Raw genomic sequence first — 27,369 nt, forward strand, 5'->3', positions numbered from 1 at the left:
ATGAATATGAGAGATGCAACTTCGGTTTTCTCAGATTGCGTTTTTTGTAAACTTTCAAACTTTTATCTACCTTTTCTCAAAAAGTACGGAATCAATTCTGATAAAACTTTGCATGCATGAGCTGCAACAAGTTGGAAACAATCTGAAATAAAAAAATTGCTCATTTTGTGAAAAGTGAAGCTGTAAGAAAGTTACGCAGCAATATGCACTCTCTGTGCATTGTGAATGCAGCTATTTTACTTTCACCTTAACTCACTAAAGGATGTCCTATTTCTTTAGTCCAGATATAACATACATGTATCTACAATAACAGTACTGAATATCGTCACTTCCTTTCGGTGGTAGCAGAAAAAAGGTAAATTGAATAAGTGAACCCACTTAAAAATTTGGGAGTGGGTCATATGAAGGATAAGCAACGTAGGTTTAAAAAAAAAAATAGTATTCCGTGATATGCAGTGGCATTCTTATGAGCATGTCAAATTTCATCTGAATGTGTGCAGCTGCTTGTAAAATATTATGTTAAAACAGACATATACGACTTACCCTACCATACGTTTTAACAGTTAATTACTTATCAAACTTGTCTATAAAGCAAAGTATCGCTCTATATCAATTGCTTCGCTAGAATGAAAACAGAAGTGCTCATCTACAGACATTTTCCATTTGAACGGATCATGATTCACACAATCGCTAGAACAATGCTGCAGAACAGTGAGTTAGAGGCAAACAAAATACTGCTTGTTGATTTGCTTGTTAAAATGTACAATAGAACCTCAATAATTCAGACTTTCGATTAATTAGAATGGATGATAAATTTTTGTTGGGCCTACTTGTTGGTCCATTATGTATTTTAAAGCCACATTATTCAAATTTACCCACCTTCTAAATTTGGTTAATTCAAACGTTTTTTTTTGTCCATGCTTAGAAATGTCCACTGCCATTGTTGCTTGTAGCTGAACAATCATGTTTTTATGTCACTAGCAGTGGCAAATAAATGCAGATTGCCTGCCTACAATATGGCCAAATTAGGCAAACTGTACCCGCCAACAATCTCATGTCGACTCAGCTAGAGGAAAAAAAACATGACTGGGATTCGTCTGTCACAGGAATTAGTAAAACACGAAAGTGAAACGTGTCTTTACAAAGCTTGTTGGGCATCAGTTCTGGATTGTTTTACCACAAGGCAAATGAATGAATGCTATAGCAATGTACTGTCACGCGAAGAACAGCAAGCAGCTCAAAACTTTCAGCTCACTCCTCAAGAAGAAAGGTGGCACGAAAAGGACATACACAGAAGAAGTGCGAACTAATTGCTCACACACAAAGAAGGACGCACGAAACAAGCACACAAGTATATACATAGGCCAGCGCAAACTGTCGATGATATCTGGGGCTAAGCCTCCCAAAACCACAGTATAATTAATGTTCTGTAGAAGGACCTGTTGCTGGGCTAGTTGTTGGATCACATTCATAATATAGCGCATTAAAACGACAAGATGGACACAAAGAATGACACACCACAAGCGTTACCAAACATTTAAAATACGAATCTAGCACCACAGTTCAGTACGTAAAATCTTATGTACCCGCTTGACATGTTGACATTATGGAGGGATGGCTCCGAAAAAAGAACCGACCTCAGGTGGGTACAGGCCCTTCCTTATACAAAAGCCCAAGTGCCTATCGCGACACATAACCACCACGATGTTGGCCACAAGTGAGTCTGCGTTTGGAAGACCACAAGGAACACAATAAGTAAAAGGAAAGCTCACGGGTAAGCAAGATTTTATGTTCCGAACTGTGGTGCTAGATTTGTATTTTAAGCGTTTGGTAGCGCTTATGGTGTGTCATTCTTCGTGTCCATCTTGTCGTTTTCTTGCGCTATTTTATGAATGTGATCTGACACAAACTAGCCCAGCAAGAAGTCCTTCTGCAGAACATTGCTTGTACAGTGAGCCTTGCTTTGCCTTATTGTGTTCCTTCTTGTAATAAACAACGCACGAAAAACTAACACACAAAACATACTCACAGGTACAAATGAATGTGAATATGCATCTCAGTTGTTACTTCGCTGTATCTGAAAAGCATGCTCTTTTCGCAAATGGAGACTGTGCAAGGATTGCAGTGATTTTTGTGCACCCGGTAACTACAACAGAATTATTCTAGTAAAAGCCAAAAGCCAGCCAAGACGTACGATCCTTCTCTATGTGAGATAAGGGCATGCGAGGCAACATCCACCCCCTCCTCTCCACGGGGCAAAGTGCGCGTGGGAGATGAGAGCACGTGCCGCCGCGTCGTGATTAGGTGGCAATGCGCGCTCATTGCGCCATATTGCTGGTAATGTTAAAAGCACGATAGGTCCACCCTCCCCGGGTTGCCGATCACCAGCGGTAAGTGGTAGATATAAACAGCTTGCCATTTGAACGTTGAGGGATGTGCTCCTCCGTGGCTCAGTGGTTAATGTCTCGCACTCTCGTTTCAGAGGCCCCAAGTTCGATACCGCGCACCGGAGTCTTTTTTTGGGATTTTTTTTTCTTTCTTGCATTTTCATATATATAGATACGTATACATATACGAAGAGTGATGGCGATGCTGACACTGGTGGGAAAATCTAGCCGAAAGTGCCCATATAATTGTTATAGCAGTAAAAATGAGGGGGCCCGTTGTCCTAAATGTTTATTTGTTTTAGACACTACCGTCTAGCTGTTGTGGTGGTGTAGTAAGTAGGTTGACACGCAGTTGGGGAAGCCGCCGCGCCGTAGGTCATCAGTTCGAAATCCCATTTTGTTATTTGTTACTTTTGTTTTTTTGGGTAATGCATCAAGATTCATGTTACCGCCCTGAAGGAGTCGTAATCTTGCTTTTATGCAAGAAAATCATGTTGCTGTTTGTGCCGGTTGTTAGACAGCTCTACCACATTGATTTTTCGAGGTGAAGTGGGTACGTTGTTGGTGTGCAACATGATGCGTTGTTGGTGTTTGACTTCAGTTAGTAATGTTGCCTATTTTAAAGAAAGAATCGCGCTGGGCAATATCGTACAATAGAGGGAAGGGAGGAGCCGCTCTCCAGCGAAAACCTGGGCGATTAGCTGAGTCTAGGTTCTCACTGACGGACCCAGCTCGCTGAGTGGCAGCCACCGCAGAGCCCTGGTCTGAGCTCCTCCTATCACGAAATTCACTGCAGTACTAAAAGTGTAGTGTGTTCACCACCACCCTTAAAAGCACGTGGACAGACACTACCGCATCGAGGCAATTGATACAGCTGTAACGATCTAATTATGAAGTGGCCCGTTTTAACAATACTGCCTATAGTGACGAGCCTCAACATAGTGCTGCTGTTTGTGCTCTTAGTGAAGTGATTGGAGAAGTTTTAATTGTTTTTTTTTTTCCTTTACTGCTGCTCGAGATGACCGCGTTCAAGCTTCCTCAGCGTTCACCTTCTCTCAGCGTAGTATACATCGATGCTGCTAGATGCACTTTTATATTTGTGTATTCGTTTCATTAACTCGGTGAAACCTTGTTACACTTTGTGGTTCACCCCAGCTCTCATCTGCACCCGCCAGCACTTGCAAATTGAAGCAACCAGACAACCCACGCCTTAGGCATGCTCGCATTTTAATTGGTGAGAACAATACGGAACATGTTTTGATCCTGCAGAACAAGCGTCATCTCAGGATGGGAAGGCAGCTACAAAGAGCACACCACCGTGCGAGTATCTATCGCACCGTAGAGAGCTCGAATGTCTATATGCATTTGCATAGCAATAGCACACATTTATGGGACGTAAGTGACGTGCATTTTGCCTTTGTTTAAGGAAGCCGATTTGATCACATGAAGCCTGTGTGTGTGATTTCAAGCAAAGTATGCCCGAAGTCAGAGCTACATGTATTGTAGTCATATGTATTGTGGTTTTGGGACTTACTGAATCATACTCTCCAAGTACCCAGCCCTCAGGGCTGTAAACACATTCTATCTTAACCTGCACAACATTTAGAATCAGCCCATATGTCCCTTTATGCAGAGACACCAAAAATAGGTGGAACAGATCGATTTAGGAACATCACATTATGTGTAACAAATTATTAGTTGTAGCTACAGTATAAATACAAAGTGACATAAACCTTGACGGAGCTGGTTTTCCTATGCAAAAATAACCGTATAAACCGGAATATAAGTCGAGATATTTTCAAGAAAACAACGAGCTAAAGTCGCCCCTCATCTTATATAGCGGTGTCTAGCCCACAGTGCACCACTGTCTGGCAACATGTGGCTTGCATGTGCATGAGAAGCTGGACACGGCCATATTCGCATTCAAATCCAAGAGCAGGTTGTTTTTATTTTTCTCTCTTGTCAATTTTTTTGTGTTCGTGATTTGCCTCCGATCTGTTCCAAGTTCTCGCTCCGCTTGACATTGTGTTTCATTTTTAGTGGTCTTTTTTTCGTTCACTGAATATGAGTAGCGGTACGAGAAGGCAGTACTCAGCTGCGTTTAAACTAGAGGTTGTTGAGTTCGCAGAAGCGAATATATGGCTGCTCAGTGCTGCTTTAGTGTATCAGAAAAAAGCGTGCACTATTGGAGGGTGCAGAAAGGGAACCTGCAGATGTGCAATCCTCGGAAAATGTTATTTCATAGGCGAAGTGCGGTTCATTCGCACTTCGCCACAGTTGTTATATCCGCATTCGCACTGGAGAATATGCTAGGGAACTTGTGTGGGAAGTTCATACGTGCTCGCTGCCGGTGACCGTGGATACCATTCGCAAGAAAACTGTGGAACTGGCTCGAGAAGCTGGGCTCACGAAAGAAGTTTTGTGCACCAAACTCTTGGGTGCGTTGATTCATGAGACGCGAAGGATTTTCTTTCCGGTAGTGCACATCCATCTGTCAGAAGTTTCTTATAAACTTTCAGGGCTTCTTGAACCGGCTTCGGGAGCAGAACGACATGATGGGGCAGATTGACAATGCCGATGAGACCCCCGTGCGGTTTGACATGCCTTCATCGACCGTGATCATGCAGCGTGGCGCCAAGGATATGAAACTGTTGTCCACTGGCAATGAGCATTCGCGCTTCACCGTCATGGTGGCATGCATGGCAGATGGTAGAAAACTTCCCCGCTTCATCATTTTCAAATATAAGACAATGCCGAAGAAAGTGTTCCCGCCCGGTGCTGTCGTTCGCGTCAACAAAAAGGGATACATGGACGAGGCCATGATGCTCAAATGGATACGAGTAGTCTGGAACTGTCAGCCAGGTACACTGCTGCATCTTTGCAGCATGCTGGTGTTAGATGCGTTTTGTGGTCACTTAACCGACGCAGTGAAGCACGCACTGGGCGATGGAAAAACGGACCTCGCCGTGATACTAGGTGGTATTACGTCCTCCCTCCAACCGATTGACGTTGTGCTAAACAAGCTGTTCAAGGACCGAGTGTGGCTGGATTACCAAAAGTGGATGTCCGGCAACAGCTCAAAGACACCGACGGGCCACCTACTGAGGCCTCCGCTTGCGACTGTTTGTGGCTGGGTGCTTTCCGCTTGGCGTTCCTTGCCAGATTCCATGGTGGAAAATGCTTTTAAGAAATGGTCCATCAGCAACTGGCTGTATGGCACGGAATACAACGCACTGTGGGAGGCGGCCAGCGACAAACTCTCGTCTTCAGAAGACAGTGGTGCTTCGTCTGACGATTAGGAACAGTTGCGATGGTGGTTGAGGGGAGCTCCGACGATTAGGGTGCGGTGTGCTCTATTCGCAAATAATTGTTGTTCGGCAATTTTGGGTTGATTTCCTTTTTTTTCTTTCTCGGTGACCTGAACTTGGGAGGTCGACCTATATTCCCACTCGACCTATAGTCTGGTTTATACGGAAATATAATTCACCCATCAGCGGAATCTGCTCACCCAGTGCAGTATCAATTGGAAATCATCGGGGAAAAGTCTTCATTCCATGTTGGATATAAAAGAAGGTTGATATTTATATCCGCGATGAATAAACATTATTATCATTTAAAAACTAGTCACAATACTTGAAACAATACTGAGAGTACAAAATAAAAGAGTGCGATTCGAATTGAAGTGGGACACCAAAGACACTGCACCACGAAATTCACATGGTAGAGCTGTCTAAAACTGGCACAAACGGCGACATGATTTTATTGCGATAGCAATTATGTGGACACTCTTGGCTGGATTTAGCCGCCGGAGTCGCCGTCACTCAGCGTATATATATATGTATCTATATATATGAAAACGCAAGAAAAAAAAGATAATCCAGAAAGATACTCCGGCGCGTGGAATCGAACGTCAGACCTCTGAATTGTGAGTGCGAGGCGTTAGCCACTGAGCCACGAAGGAGCACCTCCTTCAACGTTCAGGCAGCAAGGTTTTTATATATACCCCTTACCGCTGGTGATGGGCATCTAAGAGAAGCTCGTATCTTCAGCATCACCAGCAAGATAGCGCAATGAGCGCGCGTCACCACATCATCATGACGCAGCGACACACGCACTCATCGTCCTGCATACTCCCCGCAGAGAAGGGGAAGAGGGGATGCTCATACGTGCACTTGTTTATCTCGTGGTGGGGACAATCGTACGCCTTGGCTAGCCTTGGGCTTTCACCGGAACGTTCTGTTGTAGTTACCAGGCGCACAGAGGTCACTGCAATATTTTCACAGTGTCCGTTTACGAAAAGGGTGCGCTTGTCAGGCGCAGCGATGTAACAACTGAGATGCTTATTCACATTCATCTGTTTCTGTGAGTATGTTTCGTGTGTCATTTGTGCATGAGAAACGCGAGGCACGTTTTGATCTGCTTGCCATTCAGCGCCTGACCTTCCAATTTGTTGTTATCGTGTTTATTGCTTCGCCTTTGCAGCAAAGCTATGACTTTTTTCTTGCTAAAAAGCAAAATTACAATTCCTTCAAAGCAGCAACGTCAATCTTGATGCATTACCCCAAAAAGAAAGAATAAAGTAAAAAATAACAAAACGGTACTTAAAACTGACGACCTGCGGCACCATCGCTTTATCAACTGCGCGTCAAGCCACTACACCACTAAAACAGCTAAACGGTGGTGTCTAAAATGACTACAAATTTGCGGCAACGGCCCCCCTCATTTTTATCATTACACTACGGTGACGGGGCCTGTTGCTATAGCTATATCGTTATTATGATGCGTCCCCTCACTGTTTCGATTTCACTACGCTGACGGGCTCCGTCACTATAATCGCGATTACACTATGCTGACAGGCCCTCTCACTTTAACAATAGTACTGCACTGACGGGCCCTGTTACTGTAGTCACAATTACACTACGCTGACGGGCCCCGTCACCATAGTCACTGCCAATATGATTATTAGGGACGCCATAGTCGAAGGCTCCCGAAATGTCGACCACTGGGGGTTCTTTAGCTTGCACCTAAATATAGGTACATGGGCAAACGTGAAATAACAATTGCTGCAGTCTGAGCAGCAAGCTTTTTTCACAAAAGCGATCGTTGCAGTGAGTGAAGTGACTTTTGTGCTCTCTGAAACTTTCAACGCCAGCACTAGGCATAAAAACTGTCGAGATCACCATAAATAAACGGGTGTGCTTTGCAACACAGGGAGCTACAACCTTTAAAGTGCACCCTTGTGCATGTCGCACCATCTCGCTAATCATAACGAAAATATGTTTAAGCTGCTGATGTCCAAGTAATGCTCACAGTAAATGGTATATGCTTGAGGCCCGTGTGCTTAGATTTAGGTGCAGGTTAAAGATCCCCGCGTGATCGAAACTTCCGGAGCCCTCCACTACGGCATCTTTCGTAATCATTGGTGGGTTTGGGACGTTAAACCTCAATAATTATTATTATTATATAGTAAATGGTGTATATAAATAGCTCTCTATTAGTACTTCAAGGAACGTACGGTTCTTGGCCAAATCATTTTGCGCCATGCGCTGCACAATGAGAGGTCATTGGTTTGACTCTCGATAATGGAAGATTTTTGTGTAAGTTTTTTTCCTTTGCCATCTGTTAGTCTATATTTTGCAACATCATATTCGTGATGGAAATGCGTCAGTGAACAATGGTGAATGCCAGCATGAAGCACTTTCGTGTCACGGTAGCTTTTAGCCCAAAATAAACATGAGAGATGGCCCCGCGGCGGTGGTCTAGTGGCTAAGGTACTCGGCTGCTGACCCGCAGGTCGTTAGTTCGAATCTCGGCTGCGGTGGCTGCATTTCCGATGGAGGTGGAAATGTAGGCCCATGTGCTCAGATTTCAGTGCACGTTAAAGAACCCCAGATGATCGAAATTTCCGGAGCCCTTCACTACGGCGTCTCTCATAATCATGTGGTAGTTTTGGGACGTTAAACCACACATATCAATCAAACATGAGAGACAGACAAGCGCCGGACAAGAGACGAACATTATATGTGCGCTTGTCTGTCTCTCGTGCTTATTTCCTGCTAAAAACTACCGTAAGAATGAACCAACTCGTTCAACAAGTCACTCTATTTTCGTGTTAAAAGGAAACTGCCCAACCCCTCTCTTATCGTGACATGGGGCATGTGGAGCTTGTTGAACCCTGTGCCATAAACCGATCCTTTGTGAAATCTCTGTCAAAGCACAACCCAGCCTCTCTTCTTCTCTTGTGTCCGTGTAACTGTGCGCTGTTTTAAAATATGTTCAAATACTGTCGCCTAATTTACCCAGCTTTCAGTCCTTCTATGTATGAATTGATCTGGCTTCTTGATCCCCTGAATTTTGCTCAAAAGACCTTAGAATCCAGATTGAGAACTGTTGTGATAGAAATGCAACTTTGCAAACAAAAAGTACATTTCGTATGGCTGTTGCTAAAGGCTACCGTTTAGGCTACCTAAAGGTTTAGGTTACCTAAAGGCGTTTAGGCTACCTAAAGGCTACCGTTTAGGGTGTAGACTTATATTTTAAGTATTATTTTTTCATCTTTCAGAAAATGTGTTGTACCTGGTTGATAGGATGTGTTGTGCTTGGGATATTTCCTCTTTTGCCTGTGATTGGCAAACAGCACAACTATACCTTGGTGTGAGTATGACACAGGCTCTGTTAATTTAGCTGCTTTCTCAGTTTCATTGCATGCGTAATATAAATTCTTGGAGCTTTTTTATGGATTGTTCTCAGAGGAAGGCTGTATTGTTTATTTAAATCCTGCAGTAAAAAGTGCTTTTTGGAGGAACTGTATGTGCACATAATTGGGCAGGGATGGGAAGCACATATTTTTATTTTTTTTCAAGGGCAGAAGTTGTACCCATGTACACTACCTTAATGCGAAGGTGTTTAAATATAGCTCTTTGTGCTTGTAAATTCACTCATGATGAAGGATAGGTTAGTTCAAAATATACAATTTAATCTCAGTTTTTATTCTTTGTGTGCTCTTACAAACGTCTAGTAGTATTGCGTGTGTAAACACTTGTTTGTCTGTGTGTGTTGGTTTGCAAGTTCAAAAAATAGAGAGACAGCAGCTGTTCTCATTTTAAGTCCTGTCGTTCAGTTTACCCAATTCTTCCAGCCTTTAGCAAAAATCCTGTCTTTGCGGTTAACAGAAGTTAATAGGCTGCTACATCTCGTATTTCTGTCAAAAGCTTGTTTCTAGTTGTTCATATATGAAAGTTCTGACAGTTTGTATTCTTCAATTGACTACATGTTTGTATTGATTTTCGAATGCTTTGGCTATGTTTAACTGTGCATTATTCTCTGCTTTGTTCTGTCTTGAAATGGGCAACTGTGTGTGTTTGTCTCACTTTTACCATTTAGTTAGTGGCAGGAAATAAGGGCTTCATGCATATTGGTGCCCCATTTTTTTTAGAAAAACACAGTGTTTTTTCCAAATGTCTTTTATTTCTCTGGTAATTGCCCGTCTCAATAACTGTGTTTTTGTTGTCAGGACACTTTCTGGCTGGGTCAGCATCATTATATTTTCATATTGTGCCAGAAGGTATGTATTCTTGTCCTGAGAGGCTTGTTTCTTGTAAAGCAATATCCAATGCAAGTTTTTACATTTGAAACAGTGTATGGTTTTTTAATAGCATAGTTCCACAGTTATCTGTGGAACTTGCACAGATTACCAAGTCGCACATCAAGCTCTTTGTAAAGCACTGCACATTAATGGATATGGAAAGGGCTGCTGAGATATTATCACAAACAAACAATTCACTGTGGATCATAATGTGTAAATCCTTATAGAACATATTATGCCACAGATCCACCCACAATAGATTTCATAAAAAGCTTCTGAGTGTTGACTTCACATTAACAAGACAGTAAGTTAGCATTATTTAGTGTGGGCACTGCTTCAGTTTAATATTCCTTCATTGCACAGGTTCATTGTGCCACTAAAAGATATCTTAACTTCTCAAATATTTTGAAGTTTCTTTTGTTTTGTTTTTTAATAAGCCTTACTTTTTCTTTCTGTTTTCTTTCATTTATCAGCAACTTTTTGTGCCAGGGAGATCGCTTTCTCTGATAAAAAGCTTGTGGAGAAGCAGCAAGATGAAATCTTCAGCTTTTGAAAGCTACGATGCACTTCACTACTTCACTGAAAACCTAACAGAATTTCGTCTCATAAGCATTAGACAGCTAAGACGTATGTTTTTCTTGCCCGCCGCAGTGTTCTAGTGGTTAAGGTGCTGACCCACAGGTCGCGGGATCGAATCCCGGCTGCGGCGGCTGCATTTCCAATGGAGGCGGAAATGCTGTAGGCCCGTGTGCTCAGATTTGGGTGCACGTTAGAGAACCCCAGGTGGTCAAAATTTCCGAAGCCCTTCACTACGGCGTCTCTCATAATCATATCATGCTTTTGGGACGTTAAACTCCACATATCAATCAATCGACATATGTTTCTTTAAGAAACATCGACATAGTATAAAAGATACAGTTCACTCAAAATGAACCTGCTTCCACAAGCTCAGTGTGCCGTTTTCTTGCCAGATATCTTCAGACAACTTACCAGCATTCTTAAGTGTCTACATGAGAAGCCTGATTATTTAGCAATCCTTACTTTTTTTTTCTATATTCTTTATTACTATTTTGCTGTATTAAGTGTAGCTATGAAAATTGTTGTACAAGATTCATTAACAACATTAAAAATAAAAGTTAGTAACACATCTTTAGCCTTGTAAATGTTGGTGATAGTACATTCCTAATGTTGTCCTTCTACACTTCCTGTGTCTTCTTCCAGGCCAGAAATGGGATTAATTAGAAACAGCAGGCAAATACCAAAAGAACCGCAAAGGTCTCTTATTCTGACTGCATTTCAGGTAAGCAAACAGTACATAATCCCTCGCATCCATGTAGTTCCTATATCATTTGAAGTTTATTTACTTTATTTATTTATTTACAGTACTTTGGGGCGGCACAGATTATATATATATATATATATATATATATATATATATATATATATCAGATCTAACAGACAATAATGCTAAGGAATGTATAGGGGAAGTTATTAGAACCAATGTAAAGTAATTAAGAAGAAAAAAAAGCAGGTGAAAAAATAACTGGCCATGAGCAGGAAGTTATTTTTTTACCCACTTTTCTTTCTTCTTATTTACTTTACATTGGTTCTAATCTAATAACTTCCCTGTACATTCCTCGACATTATTGTCTGTTAAATCTCATTAATATTGTGTCAAAACATGGAAAAACGAGCCCTTAGGTATACACCTCTTTTCTATATATATATATATATATATATATATATATATATATATATATATATATGGCATAACAGGAGCGTTGTCAACAAGGATAAATATATTTATTTCCCAACAGTTTCGGGAGAGGTCCTCCCTTCATCAGGGGATGAGTCCCCTGATGAAGGGAGGACCCCTCGCAAAACTGTTGGGAAATAAATATACTTATCCTTGTTGACAACGCTCCCGTTGTGCCATATCCCATACCTTCACGAATACTAACTGGCCCATTGAATTATTACTCCCACTATATATATATATATATATATATATATATATATATATATATATATATATATATATATATATATATATATATATATATATTGATTTTTAAAGAAAATACAATTCAACTCCTGAACATATATGCACAGTACATACTAGAAAAGTAAGTTATAATGCAAAACATAATTTTATAGTAACTATAAACCAGCAATAGTGCAACAACAAAAAAAGAAAACTGACAAATGAGTTTACTGCAAACAAATGCACAGAAGGCAAAAAAAAAATGGCCCCGTTTCTGTATGTAATCTGGAAATGTCGTCGAAAGACGATCGATAGTCTTGCGTGTGGAGAGAGTGAACAAAACATTTATTTGATGTTCTGCGCAAGAAAATCGGTGAATTTTATTCCGGAGGCGCTGCGTTAGAGTGCCTCGAGCTTGCAGCAAAGGGGAATGAGCGCATCAAGTCACGTCACACGTGAGACATCGGCAGCATCTGGCAGTTTCTTTTGGAAAACAAAGAGCATGGCCGTGCGCGCCCGTCTCAGAAATGATAAGGTGTAGAACACGAGGCGACAGGTAGGTGCCACGACCATCTCGTCTTAGCAAAGCATTGGAAACACTCCCCGTTCCGTGCAAGCGTTGCATGATAAGCGCAGCGTGATAAGCACTACGGTCCTTAAAATTACTTATGTATGCGTTTTCTAGTAAGAGGTGCATATGCAGAATATATGCGTGTTGTTATGGTGCCCCAGACATGCGCAATAATTGCTTTTCAATTGACAATTGCACAAGCATGTACGCTCAACCTTGAGCAACATTGGTGGTCGCTGCAGATGGGGTCGGCCGTTTCAAGTACCCTATGCCGGTAAGAGTGGACAAACAGACAAATGTACAGACACACACACACAGACAGACAGACAGACAGACCAAAATTTTTGCGTCGAAGGTCCCCGAGAAAGAATCGTCTTTAAAAAGGCAGAGAAAGGAGGGAAAGAAACCATTGCTAACAGCCCTATAGGCACAGATGATTATGAAAATGCAATACAGCAGTTTTCGGTACGCAAATTTTTTTTTTAAGAGTATGGCAGAACTTTGCGTGCTCCTGCTCTGATGCAAGATCATTTGACAAATCATTCCACAAATGAATAGCTTGTGAAAGAGCCGATTGGTTGAAAGCATTAGTATTACGTTACATGGTGTGATAAACTAAAGCTGTTATGAAGTCGGCTCAAAGTTCAATGAGCTAGAGTTAGGTGAACCGATGGCATCATGCTGGTGCGAACCAGTTTATTGAGTAGTGATAAAAGTGAAATGTCACTAGCAATTAACAGCTTTGCTTCATCGGTAGCTCCTTATAATTATAGCATGAGAAGAATCGCCAGAGAGACATGCTTTTTGTATGGTAATTTGGAACACGCATTGAAATTTCACATGAAATGTTCCCTTAATTTTTTCTCCGGTAACATACATCCACCAAAGGGAGGCAATTTTGTTATGATTGTTGTGTCATAACAGTGTTGTAGAATATTTTAGAATCGTGCTGTAGTTATTGTTGATTGACCAAATTCTTTCTGTTGTTGTGGCTGGGGTATCTAAAGCAAAGAATTTTATTCTTTCATTACTGCTGCATATGCATGTATTGGTGGCAACTCTGTCACTGGCTATAGCCGATACATCATTATACAGCCGTGATTACTGTTCATCTCAAGTGGCCTTCTTGTTTAGAATTGACCAGAGGAGGATTACCTGTGTGTTACAAGAAAAATTTCAGATGACTAAATTCCAGGATAGGAAGGTAATAAAGTGTTTCTGTTAATAAGTTTGTTTAAAAATAAGAAGTCGTAATCAAGATCATTAATATTTACTATAATGCTCTGAAACATACCATTGTACTTACCAAAGCCACATCACTATAGGTTCGAGTGCTCTGGTTAAAGTGCAAAGAAAAGGAAGAAGAGACATTATTTATATGTCAGCCAATGGTAGAATTGTTGGAAAGGGACAGTATCCCCAGTTTAAGATGTCGTTTCCCAGAGTCGATAACGTTGTCCTGTTCACTAGACAGTGTACAAGATCAATAAATATTCAAAAGTAATGGTAGCACAAATTATCTATAACTCGTTCATGCTCAGTTTATTGTTATTATCATCATCATCATCATTGTATATATTGAAATGTTGGTATTGCAGTGAATACATCAGCAAGGGGGGGGGGGGGGCATTAAATAAAGTTAAAACTTATTTTGGGTGAACTTTTTGGGTGAAAAGCATATAACGCTCACAGTACACTGATAGTGGCGAGCACAGTCATCGATTGTCGAATGTTCGGCCTGGTGACCTAACGCATTCGCTATTAATATACGTACACGATAAAGTCCTGTACAATCTTCAGAATACTCTACTGTTAGTGTCATGCACATAGTCTCATTCTAGTAACTTAAAACATTTTAAAATGTTCTGATAGATGGATGCTGGCTTTTGCCAAGCAATAACATGTGTGACTGTTTTTGGCTGTGAAAATCGGTCAGACAGATAAACACTGGTAAATTAGTAAAAGTGTAAATGTTATAATTTTGTATTTACTACAAGATGAACATCTCTCCAAGCGATCTCAAGTTGCTCATTTTATGCTCGTAAATTTTTTAATGTCACCATAAAACGTAATTTATAACTTTTTTAGTTATGCTTTTCTACTCTGGGCACCACTTCTCTTCATTTAATGGTTCAGAAGTTGCCAGCCCGTTTGCTCTCTGACCTATACTGTGTTCCTTATTTTTGCTACAGTGATTCTTTTGTTACATGTCTTATTGTGCAGTTCTTAGCTTGCTTCTTCTCAAATTATTTGTTAGGTTTAGTATTTTAGCCTCATTGGTCACTCCTGGTTCATTGCAGTAATTTTATGCCTTTTATTTACAAGAACAAGACTGGTAAATGAATTTTAATTTGGAAGAACCTGCAAATGAACTTGATCATGCGTGAAGTGCTGCGCCAATGGGAACGACGGATGAAAGGGAAGGAGCAAACACGACTAGCGCTGTTTTACAAAAGGCTGGTCACGTTTTTTTTCCTAGATACATCATCTCTTGCAAGTGTTCGATAATAAAATTCAATGTCACTCAAGTCGGTCGACTGGCTGCTGGCACATGACTCCTCTTTCTTTCTAATATGGAAGGCTTCAACATATCTCTGGCTACCTGCTGTCTGTGATGTGTTAGCATCATTGTGTCTTCAAAATGGTGGAAGCAGCCACACTTGTGGCAATGGTCTGCGAGGGTAGATGGTCGATCTTCAGTTAGTGTGCATGTATGCTCTTTTAATCTATGCATTTGCCGCTCTGCCCAGTGTAGGTTTGGCAGCTGGACAGTACAGTTTCCACCTCATGCTCAACAAACTTGTTTATATGCTTCATCCTGCATCCCATGCACAAGTTTCCTTCTTCCGATTTGTTCGTCGTTCCTGTGCACACTGCACTTTATGCATGATGAATATGTACCAACTGGCTCAAAGTGCCATTTTATTGCAATGTGCACTTGAGCCAAAATTTAACTGTAAAATTTCTAATGACCCATGTTTCTTGTGACCTAAACATACCCTTGAATGCCCTGCAGAGGCTGAATGTTTAAAACATATTTTTCTAGTGGTAGCAAATGCAGCACAATTTGAAATTTTTTAAAAAATTAACTAGCCATGCAGTTTTCATATCGTGCACTGTGTGCAACTTTGAGTCTGGCGGCTGATTTGTTTAAACTGATTGATTATTGATGACTGCCGAAGTGGCAGCATGTTGTCCTTGCATTTTTACGGAGTACTGTTTACTTGGTTCTTTTATTGTGTAATAATCAGCTAGTACATTCATTATAGCCACAGTTCTTTCAAATATCAATAGCGAATCCTCCAAACTAGATGTTTCCTTTTCTTTAAGGTTGTGTTGATTTGGATCGAATCCTCCAAACTAGATGTTTCTTTTTCTTTCAGGTTGTGTTGATTTGGGTGGCCATTGCAATAGTAAGAAGCACTGCAGACAGCATTGAGCGCAAAGAGGGGCTGCCATTATTCAACCAAATATTGTCATGGCTTCTGCTGGGTATGTGAATAGTTTTACAGCTATGTAGACATATGTTACATTAAAAACAGGTGTAATGATAAACAGGTAAAAAAAAAAAAACTCAGTGAATGGACCATGTGCATGGACTGTGTATGCTTAGCTGCTTCTTGTGATTCTTTGGGCAAAAGCATGGAGTGGTGTGCTGTGGACATGAAGGGTGATCTGAGTGGCCTAGAATATATCCGATAAGGTAAAAGATAAGGCTAGTGATTATGTGCTGTAGATTGTGTTCCTATAGGGCTTTTCACCAGGTGCAGGCATTGCAAATAAACAAGCGTCACTCATAAATGTGTCAGTGGCGATCTCGTCTGCAACCTGCGCTGCTCAGAAACAGTAAAATTTACAAAGGGTCAGGCACCCTTTCTTGCAAAAGTAGAGTAGCTGCATACTTACATAATAGACACTCTACGGATTGTGTCTAACTGTAGTATGTCTTCATTCAATGTGAAGCCCACAATGCATGGATTGCAAAACATAATAATAATAATAAAAGATCAGGGCTTCTCAGCACTGATCTTGTAGAGCGATAAATAGCATGAAAGTCGCTTTGCTCTCAGTAGTCGCGTGTTTTGTTACATTAGTGTTTTGTTGTGTTTCACCAGGTCGGATGCTAACCTTCATATAACATCCCAATTAGTTGTTATTGCATTCATCCTGTCACCCTTACAGCAGAACTGTGACTTTTTGTTACCATCGATTTTATAAGTAGTCATTACATATGGCACAAAATCAGCCCTTGAGCTAAAAGTGATTTACAGCAGAAAATTGCTTATTTCTACTAAAGTAGCAAGTAGTGAAATAGAGCAGAGAGAATAGGAACTCGCCTGTCGCAGTCACTTTCATGATGTAGTCAGGCTTCCCTTTTTTTTATATTACCTTTAAATTTCTACAGTTGGACCTCGGTGTGAAAATGTGCTAGTTAAACTGTCTGGCCACAGCTGGAGGAACACTCCGCTTCCTTTGCACAGCCATAAGTGAAGACTGGGTTAATGTTGAATGATGTCAGGGGCCCATGCAAGCACGCTGCTTGCAACTACATGAAGCTCGAGTTAGCATGTTATTCTGACGGCTAATGCTGCCTCCCGCAAACAAAGTAAAGTCACTGACGGGTAAACTGCCTGCCTAATGTTAATGGCACTTGTTTGCAGGAGTGCCCATGGACAGTTTTAATTAACGTTTTGTTGTAGGAATAAATTTTACGCACATGCATAGACAAATAATAAACATGTGCATAGCCTCATTCAAATGTCAGTCACTAATTCGGATATGGGTGCCTTTTGCAAGGTGCCCTTATAATGTCCTACGGTGGACTTTTGAAAAGTCTCTTTAACTCTTCTCACTCTTTACCTTAAGCTCTCCTTATGAGAAGTTGCCTTTACGTGTAACTAAACGAGTGTTTGCAAATATGAAGGTAGTGCTTCTAAGTACTGGTGCTTTGCAAGTGAATTTATACTGTGTAAGTGTGTGCAAAAAGTTATAAACTGTGAATAAGGTCATACATATCAGATGGTATATCAGTAAACACCACTGCTCTTGCTTGAAAACTTGACTAATTCTTACTTCTGCTTGTTTATTTTGCAGTTCTTTCCCCAGTTTTATGCCTCTTCTCAACCACAAGTCTCTTGAACAGGCTGCAGAACCTAACATTGTCACTGCTGGTTCCATTTCTTCTGATGTGCATCTTGTATCTTTTTTTTTTCTTGATGGAATATTAAGGCCATTTACATAGTGAATTCACAGCAGGCTTGCATTAAGATGAACTCAGTTAAAGTGAATTTACACGTATAGATTGGCAAGCAAGAGTGTAGCATATGCATCATGGCTTAGCTGAGCCATATTTGTAGATATTATCAACTTTCCAAACTCCCCGACAGACATCTGTGGTGTTACTGCAACTTTGCCATTAGCCCTGAGTTGCTCTTTTAAGTTAGTGTCAGCCAATTTGACAATGGTGCCATATTGTTTATTAGTCAAATGATGCAGGTAATTATGTAAGAACTTTCACTAATTTTATTTTAGGTTATTGTTGGCAAAATGTGTGTACTATTCAGTGCTCATGGTGCAGCATTCTTCGACTTACGCAAGTTTGTGTATGCATATGCATTATTGTGATTTCTGTTGAATGGTTGTTCTTATAAAAGCTTGATGCTTTGCATTGTATACATATTTATATTGAATGTAGTGCACAACATTAAGCCTTAATTTTGCTTCAGCTACGAAAGCCTGTTCTTTATGGCATTATGCTTTGTGATGTTTCTCTGGATCTGCATTGAACACCAGCTTTCAGGCTCTACACTGAGGGTACGTTTATGTGCAACACTTCACTCCTCATGAATAGTAGGGGTCTTAAAAAACAAGAACATAATTTTCCTCCTTGCTCTTGCTCTTGCAGCTACAAGACATGACTTTTGAGTCTCTAGATGCTTCATCACAAACAAAGGTTGTAACATATCATATACGAATTGATGATATCCGAAAGGCCTACTTCTTTGTATCCTTTTGTGTAACCTAGTAGATTGTGCACCCATACTGCCACCCTTTGGGGAGGCATTGGCACCAATTTTGCGCAGTAGTATTTAGCAGTAAAATATTCTTCAAAGGGGTACTGACAAAAAATTTCGTGGCCTAGATAGTCTGCAGGACAGACTCCCGTGAACATGCATATATCATCTGCAAGATATCAACTGCAAACACAGCTTAGAAGGCATTTTAAATTAATTTTGAAGTTTGTGTGAGTAGTCAGCTCCCTCGCACTATTGACACGCTCAAAAGTGACCCTTAGTGACCCTCTCTACTTTCTTCACATGACCACGCTGCAACAAGTTAGGATAATGTCATAGCCGCCATTTTTCTTTTGCTGCCTTCAGACCAGCAAACGATTACTCGGCAGCTGCTCGCAAGTCCTTGGCCGCAACGCACGCGTTCAGAGTTTTGTGTTTGGCGACATGGCTGTCCCGTTTTCTCTTCGAAAAAACTTTTGATGTGGACCGTGGGGAATGAGGTTCCTGCTCTCTGTGCTGATGTCATTGAAAGTTGCACCCGCTAGGTGGTAATACACTCAAACCTCGTTACAACGAAGTTCAAGGGGAGCCACAATTATTTCGTTATATCCATTATTTCGTTATATTGATTATTGGTGGGCGCTGCAGATGGGGTTGGCCGTTTGGTGCTGTTTGAGGTATCAGTAAGGGTGGTGTCAACGGAGACGCAGGCGTTGCCGTTGTCAGAGGGAAATCGTTTTGCACCGCAGCGCCGCTTCTCGATCATGTGGTCCGCTGAGCGCTTCCTCAATTGTCTCCGCTGGCTGTGTGAGGAGGACGGTTCTCTGGCCGCGCGGGGCGTGGCCGTAAGGTCGGCGCGGGAGTTTTGAAAGAGTGGTGCCAAACGACCGTTAAACTCCACAGAAAACAATATATGTAACACATGCAGGCTGGTTTTTTTTTTTGATAGACTAATTTAGCTCATTATATCCATCTACCGATCAATTTTACTTCATTACGACGAGGTTTAAAATGCATGGTTCTCAATGAAGCTGTCAAGGGAAATTTCATTTACTTTGTTATATTCATTATTTTGTTACACCCTGTTACGTTATATTGAGATTTGAGTGTAGTTGCACCCAGAGGCTCGTCGTTTTTGAAATTAAAACTGACGCTGGTCTGTAATGAAGAGCTCGTAATTGATTATCTGTGATGCGCTGCAGTAATTTATGTGTCGAGTTATGACTAACAGGCCCACAGGAACGCATTGCCGAAAAAAAAAAAATGCGAGGCCAAAGTTTTTGTGTCAGTACACCTTTACATATTTGCTACAATTAAATTTTCAAAATCATTTTTGTTTGCATGAAACTAGTGTCGCTTATGTTGCTTTGATTTTATTGCTTTGATGCTTGTGTCTCTGTTAAATATACTGAGCTATCATACAGATTTTCTTTATGCTTGTTGCATTTTATGGCACTGGGAACATTGCCAGTCTGAACAGGTGAGTCCCTCTTGAAATTTTGAGAAGTTAATAAAATTAGTATTTTTCATGTATATCTAAGTGCCATGAACAAGGCATAAACTTAATATCAATGCTATTTGCTAACTGACATAGGAAATATATTTTAGCCTAGCTGTATTCAGAGGTACATACATTGAAACATCAAATTCAGCCTTATTGAATATTTGTCGAGCACACCTTTAGATATGGGAAGATTGTTTACTGCTGTTTTCACATGAACGTCTTTCGTTGCAGCTTTTCCATATCAAGCTTCTACTGTTTCATGACAGTATTTCGACCATTCACTATGGCTGCCATCCTGCTGATCAAGGTTCTGTCATCGTTTTTTCTCAGATAGTGAATCATCTGTTATGGTGCTGGTGGGGCTTTTGTAGAAAGTGCTGTACGTGTGTTTACAAAACTTCAAAACTTCAGCAATGCATTTCAGTTAGTTAAGGGGAGATGCTACTCGAAGACACTTCTTTTTAATGTTCACCCTAGAATAGTGAAACTTGAGCTGTTTATGGAAATTTTTGTGCTGATTTCAAATATATAATTAGTTTTCTTGCAAGTTGCTCACTTTTAGCTCTGCGAAATGACAAAGTGAAAACCTTAACCCTTTTGCCACCCCCCCTCTTTTCATCCCTAAACTTCCATAATTTTTTATCATTCATAGTTGATAATGTTTCAAATAAATTGTAGAATACAAATAACTAATTAGTAAGCACATACAAAATACGTAATAGGAATGAAAAATAATAGATGTAAAAAAGACCATATTTCACCTATCCTAGTAAAGGTTTACATGCATTTTTCTATTATAAAATAAAATAATAAAATTTAAACTAGATAATTGTATTTGTCATACTTTGGAAAAATTTTGGGCAAAATTTCATGCAGATCTGAGCACTAGACGTGCCCGAAAATGTAGAGGCACATTGAAAAAAGTGGCAAATAAAAGATGTCTAGAAATACGATGAAATTTTCACATCAAAAACAACAATCCTTCTTGTATTGGCCACTGCCACTAAAATACGCCAGCACCATCAGTTTGTCTTTCTCGGCTTTTTCGAGCCGACTCCTCACAGACATTTCGCTCACAGACAGGGCCATGAAACGCTTGTCAAACTTCTTCCACTTCATCTGGCAGAGCTTTGTGCTGACTGCAAGCTAGGAAGAAGTACGACAGGACTGCGAAATCTAAACTAAGTCCAGTGTTGAGGGACACAACAGTGCCGATGTCATTTTGCGGCCACGTTTGTGCCACATCCCGTAGTACATAATGGCAATGTCATCCCCGCTAAGCTTCGTCACTGTGAGCTCCTTCGACCTTGCAAGAGTGGCACTGACATCATCCATTGCCACATCACGAACTTTCCGGCTGATGGCTGTGCATGTCTTTTGATGCATTGGCTTTTGCAAGCCAACAAATGCCGCAATGCGGACCCGCTGCTCGTAGCCTATTCCTACAGACTGCGTCGCTACAACAGCTTTCACGCGCGAGTAATGGCTTTTTTCATTCATAACGGAGATAAATACAAGAGAAAAGCATTGTTCAGCTGTGCTGCTCGACAAGACATGGACCCTGCAAGTAGGCTTCACAGCACATACAGGCACGCAGCGGCCAATGATGGTCCCCGATCCGTACCACGTGATAAGCCAATCGTGGCACTCGAAAAACGTGCAAAAGCATGCTTTTTTTAATAATTTATTGTGCCGAATCAGTGAGGGAAACTGACGTTATTTGAAGAGTGAGACTCGACTCTTCGACTCATGTGATCGACAATGGCGAGCAGCGGGGCATTATTGGCGGCAAGGTGCTCGAAGACTGCACACTTTGGGCTTTGGGCCTGCAGAGACCTGCAGTCTTCTGGTGGTAAATTGCCGATACCAGACAGCCTGGAAAGCAGCACACCATCTTCCAAATCATCTAGTGCATTAGATATGCCTCACCTGGTGAACCATCGAGTCACTGTTTCTACCAAAACGGCTGCCCAAGCCTGAAATACTAAGCACAGGACATCTTGCCAAAACAGTTTTCGAATGTTGCCCTCAGGTGTTGGCTCGTTGGGGAAGGGGGGCTTTCTCGGTCATTGGTGCTTATTTCAGATCTCCCAAAAAAGAGAGTGGGGCACTCGCTCGGCGTTTTACGGTATGTAGCATCATTTGTCAAGAGAAGAGAAAGGGATTTTTAGCCGAGTTTGAGAATTTATTGTAATTTCCAGGCCGCGTGCTGTGCTATATTTGGCTCCCATGTTCTCATAAGCCGTGACTACCTATCATCAGCATCTCCTGACTATGCTTAAAAAGTGTTGCAGGGCCCTTTAAGTGCTCCTCACAATATTTTTATTAGTTGCCATCCAAAGTGTAAAGAGCAGGCTGAAAACTTTGCTATATTCATAAGGTTGCCACAGGGACATGGACATAGTGATGCTGGGGAACACTGTACCAAAAATGTTGGAAATATGTTTCTTATGATGACTACTTTAGATTACTGATCATAACATACGGCAAAATAGGTCACAATGATATAACGGATAAGATTGATTTCATACAGCTTTAAAGTGTTATTGCAAGTTGCCAAGATTGTCGTACATTAATATTATAAAACATTGGATTTGCTTTTAGTGAGCATGAAAACCACAAATGCTCAGAAAAGTCTAGATAGGTGTGCTATACTCACTTAGCATTGTTACGTGTGAGAGAAATATGATGAGTTAAGTATACTCAGTATAGTATTTTTGTTTCATTTGTTTACCAATATAATGCCTTCCAGTGAGTAAAGGAAGGTCAGGATGTCATTCAATTTCACTGATGTGCTTACTAAATCACACTGCTATTTTTAGATTGCAATTGCGAACTATAGACAGGAAACCTCAAATTGTGCTGTCCAAGACGGTCTTTTACTTCACATGAGTACTGTGAAGTTTCATTCTCGTCCTTTCTGAAAATGTTGAAAATGGTGACAGTACAGTTGAACCCCTTTATAAGAGACATGCACTGGGCTGCAATTCTTGTCTTTTGTATGAGGTGTCGTTTACAAGCAGGGTATCATGTATGTGTTTTCTTATTCACACCAGCTTCAATGAAGGCACTCGGGTGTCTCTTAGATTGGAAGCTCTTATAAATGGGTTCGAATGTGTTTTATTGTTGACCATGTTCATATTTCTTCAACAGCTTTCAAATCAGTCTTTTTTCTTCTGTGCAGGTCTTGATCCCGTTACTCATAGTGAGCTGTGCCTTTCGAGCCCTTCTACAGTCAATTAAGGTATCGAACACGGCCCTCTTCCTTCTAGTCGTTGTCTTGTCAGACTTCACTGCATTGGTAAGCACTGCTAGCATACTGTTGGCTTTTTTCTTTGCAGACATTATTGTCTGTCAGTTTGTTTAATTAAAGGGGTCATAAACCACAGCTCAGGCTTCTGAACAACTCAGCCGAACCTTTCAGTCATGTGTGGCAAGGTGCGTTTATAAGTAGAATGTGAAGTTTCAACTTTTTCTAGCAGACTCTCTTCAGTGAGCGGGGTGGGGCGTCTACCGTATTTTGTAATACAGCTTATTGCTGCCATTCGCGGATTTTCTACATAAACCGAGAGCACTGTTTAGATTGAATGTGCTCACCATGAGGTGCCACTTGCCAGCGCCATGGTCAATGGTCTGTTAACATTCAATGGTCAATGGTCTGTTAACACTTGCACTATTACGAATCACAACAGAAAAGAGTGATTACATTTCATCAGGCATGCTCAAGGTTAGGACGCATGCTGATATTTCTTCTTTTTCCTTAGACATCCCTCCCCATGTAGCTTCCAGCATGTTCCCCGGAATGAGAGGGAAAAGAAAGCGCTTAAAGTGTGCAACGAATTCTTCTAACTCCCCTCATTCTTGATGAGTTCGAGAACTTTTTGCAGCAGTTGGCTCATGGAGCACTCACTAACCTCATTACTGCTCTCATTAGATGGTTTCTTAAAAAGGGGTCCAGGACCCCTTTTAAAATGTTTTTGCCACCAACCATTTTGGGTGTACTGTAGTTTTTTTTTTTTCACCTGCATACCTTGTTGCCTTGCTTTGAGCAAATGATAAAGAACACTGATATCGCTCTTTAAAAATTATAGTGGCTAAGCACAGCTGGCAAGTGCAAAAGTGGCCCCATGGCACTAAATTCTGAAGCTGAAATGTGTCTCTGGCAAATACTAAATATCTCATGCTCATATCACTGCATAAGAAAAAAAATTGTTGAATTAACTTGAATTCGGTGTTCCAGCCCATATTGTTTATGATAGTGCATTTGTTATCCCATGTATTACTAGCATGGAATGATATTCTAAGAATTTTACTTTATATACACATGCACACACATCTGCATGGCATTCATGCTTCTTGCCGTAGCATGCCATTGCATAAATTTATTTGTATCTTTTTCCAGCACTTCTTTTTTTTCATCAAAGACAGTGGCAGTTGGCTTGACATTGGAATGTCGATCAGCCATTATTTGCTTGCCATGGGAATGATCATCTTCACAGCAGTGTTCCATGGCCTCGCCTGGTTCATGACCACATTCTCACTTGAGTGCTCTGGACATGAGTTGAAACGCCATCTTTTGTGACATATTCCAAGTTTAGTATTTTACAAACACTTTAGCACTGTCACGTATGGCCAAGAAGTTTGAAGGTGCCACCTCACATTCCTTAAATCAGCCGTATCCGTGCTCTGTTGTGTGTTGTATTTATTAGTGAAATCTAAACTTTTCAGGATAGCTCATTATTTATACCTTTTCATAATTTACTTAAATTGCCTCTTGCACCAGTGAAGTCCGTATTGTCTGTCTTTATTACATTACACAGTAAGGCATGTCAACTCTGTAAGGGCCTCCTCGTTCTTTATTTATTCATACATGAACCTCAGTGTGTCTCTTCACCGTGTGATTGTGTCATCTATAAAAAAAAAACTGGCTATTCTGTGAAATTTGCTTATAGCAAATATTTTCTGCCTGAGTTTATTCGGTGTACAAAAAATAAAAAACACAGTTTCTCTTGATTTAATTTTATGTCCACCATGAATTTTGATGAGCTACAGGATATGAACTCTAAGCCTTGGTTTGTACTAATATTGTAGATTCTGTTCTAGAATAAGTGCCCGATTCTTAGACTTTTTTCAGGTAACTGTCCTAAGTTAATATATCATGGTAGAATATTTAAACGAAATTGCTTCACCAAATGCATCTTTGTCATACATTTGTGTTTTTTTTTCTTTGTTGAAAGTCACTTGCTGGATTGAATGGTCAAAATGTGTGACTTGGAAGGAATAATGCTGTGTTGTAGCTGAGCAGGGAGATAGGTTGCTGATGCTCACTGCAGTGCTGGAACACTCGAAAGATCTTCATGCAGATTATGATGTAAAAACCTAGTAGCAAGATACACTTTTGGCAAAAACAAATTTGTAACTGATAGTCCATTATATAAAATATATCTACATGCCACTTTTGCACTCATTTATTGTATGAAAGGGTTTTAGGGGGATAAATTAATTAAAGAGCTTCATTCTACAAGGTGTTAATGACAGCTGTACCACCACTGAGGGCTATATTAGTTTTTTGATAGACGACTAAGTGTATGCATGACATCATCTGATTCATATCGGGAAATATGAAGCTGTGCATGATAGTTGACCTCATATATTTACAGACCTTATCATTGTGCAGAAAAAAAAATTGTGGTTTCAACGTTTGTTGCTGTTTTTAATTCCTTGCTAAGAAGTGTGTTGATATTTTAAGTGGCACAATGCTTATGAAAGTTATTTAACAAAGCAATTGAGAACCTTTATATTCTGTATCAGTTGTGCATTAGTATTTGAACTGCAGTAACATTCTTAGCAAATGATTTGACTTATGCAGTGCTGGTTAAGTGCAGTGCATGTTTTTGAAACCTAATCCACGAGTTTTTGAGGTAAACTTTTGCATTTTCCAGTGCCTCGAGGGCAAGGTCGAGTGCTAGAAGTGATCAAACACCTCTGTCGAAGAACTTGAAAAAAATAAAAGCTTCAGGTGTAATGCTTATTGAGGGAAACATTCCCAAGATGTATATTCAGGGTTAGAAAATGTGTGGAAGTGCAGTGTATCCAGCACAGTGTAAGTAGGAATCATTCAGGGAGGCTGTGTATGTGTGATGTAGAACGTTACTGGTGCCAAATTCACTGTGCTGGAGTAACAGTACAGTGTTTATATTTATACTGTCCTGTTTACACTTTAACAATGTGGTAGCTATAGAATAAATGAAGCGTTGAAATTAAGTATTACAACGATGGATAGAACTCCACACACATTATTCATGAGGAGTGAGTGTACTTAATGTGCCGCTGTTTAATTTTTTGGAATAAAGATTTTTATGCATACATGCATCCTCTTGATTGGCGTGTACAATCTTGTTAAAGGGAATTGGATAAGGCCTGGATGCCACATTTGTGCTGTATTGCATTTTGTTTGCGATTCATTTGTGGATCTCCAAGTTTGCTGTTTTGAAGACTTCTTAGTGAACGAGAATTCAGGCATGTATAAAAGATTGCATATTTGTGTCAAGGGACAAAGAAATGATAACACAAGGAGTTAAAGAAGATGAGACTAGTGCTTGTCCTGTGTGCCTTGTCTTCTTGCATCATCATCTTTTTGTGCTTTAACAGGTATTTGAAAGACACCTCCACTCCACTGGGCTCAAGTGACACAAATATCTAGTATTCATTAATATGGGTGTAATTGGAAATGACATTTGCAGCATGGTAAAGTTCGGTGTAGAACTGGTACCAATTGTAAATCCAGTCGTTTCTCACTGCTGGTCATTATCGTCATTGTTCTGATGACATTAGCCATTGAGTCACCAGGCTCCTGGATGTTGCTGTACATATTGTGCAGCACTATATTCAAACTAGGTGCTCATCTTGGTACAAGGCAAAGTGCAAAAGAAAACTCGAATAGCATCCCAGAGGATGCGTCCAGTAAAAAAAAAGCTGCTGATCATCATCCCATATACAGGTTCATTAAGCTGTAACCTCTCATATATATATATATATAAATATATATATATATATATATATATATATATATATATAGTTGATTAATAGGTGTAAGGTATACTACGATGTAAGAAGGTATAACATCGAGAGAATTGAACACGCTCTGAAAAACGGAGGAAGCGTCAAAGCAGTGAAGAGGAAACTTGGGATAGCCAAAAATCGGATGTATGCACTAAGGGACAAAGAAGGCAAAGTAACTATCAATATGGATAGGATAGTTAAAATAGCGGAGGAGTTTTACAGAGATCTGTACAGTAGCCGGGACAACCACGAGCTTAATACT

General features: G+C 40.4%; 1 protein-coding gene across 1 annotated transcript in view; it reads left to right on the top strand.

Moving 5' to 3' along the window:
• The window catches only part of PIG-N (Phosphatidylinositol glycan anchor biosynthesis class N), a 60,401-nt gene extending 35,546 nt beyond the window's left edge, over positions 1-24,855 (top strand). The window contains exons 15-25 of the mRNA XM_075877451.1: positions 8,950-9,041; positions 9,901-9,951; positions 11,194-11,272; positions 15,911-16,019; positions 17,622-17,724; positions 18,254-18,341; positions 18,433-18,531; positions 19,966-20,021; positions 20,277-20,352; positions 23,230-23,346; positions 24,448-24,855. Coding sequence (XP_075733566.1) covers positions 8,950-9,041; positions 9,901-9,951; positions 11,194-11,272; positions 15,911-16,019; positions 17,622-17,724; positions 18,254-18,341; positions 18,433-18,531; positions 19,966-20,021; positions 20,277-20,352; positions 23,230-23,346; positions 24,448-24,627 — 1,050 coding nt within the window. The 3' untranslated portion in view covers positions 24,628-24,855. The remainder of the gene's footprint in view (positions 1-8,949; positions 9,042-9,900; positions 9,952-11,193; positions 11,273-15,910; positions 16,020-17,621; positions 17,725-18,253; positions 18,342-18,432; positions 18,532-19,965; positions 20,022-20,276; positions 20,353-23,229; positions 23,347-24,447) is intronic.
• The last annotated feature ends 2,514 nt before the right edge of the window (positions 24,856-27,369 follow it).

The sequence above is a fragment of the Rhipicephalus microplus genome, chromosome X (genome assembly GCF_043290135.1).
Source record: "Rhipicephalus microplus isolate Deutch F79 chromosome X, USDA_Rmic, whole genome shotgun sequence".
NCBI lineage: Eukaryota > Metazoa > Arthropoda > Arachnida > Ixodida > Ixodidae > Rhipicephalus > Rhipicephalus microplus.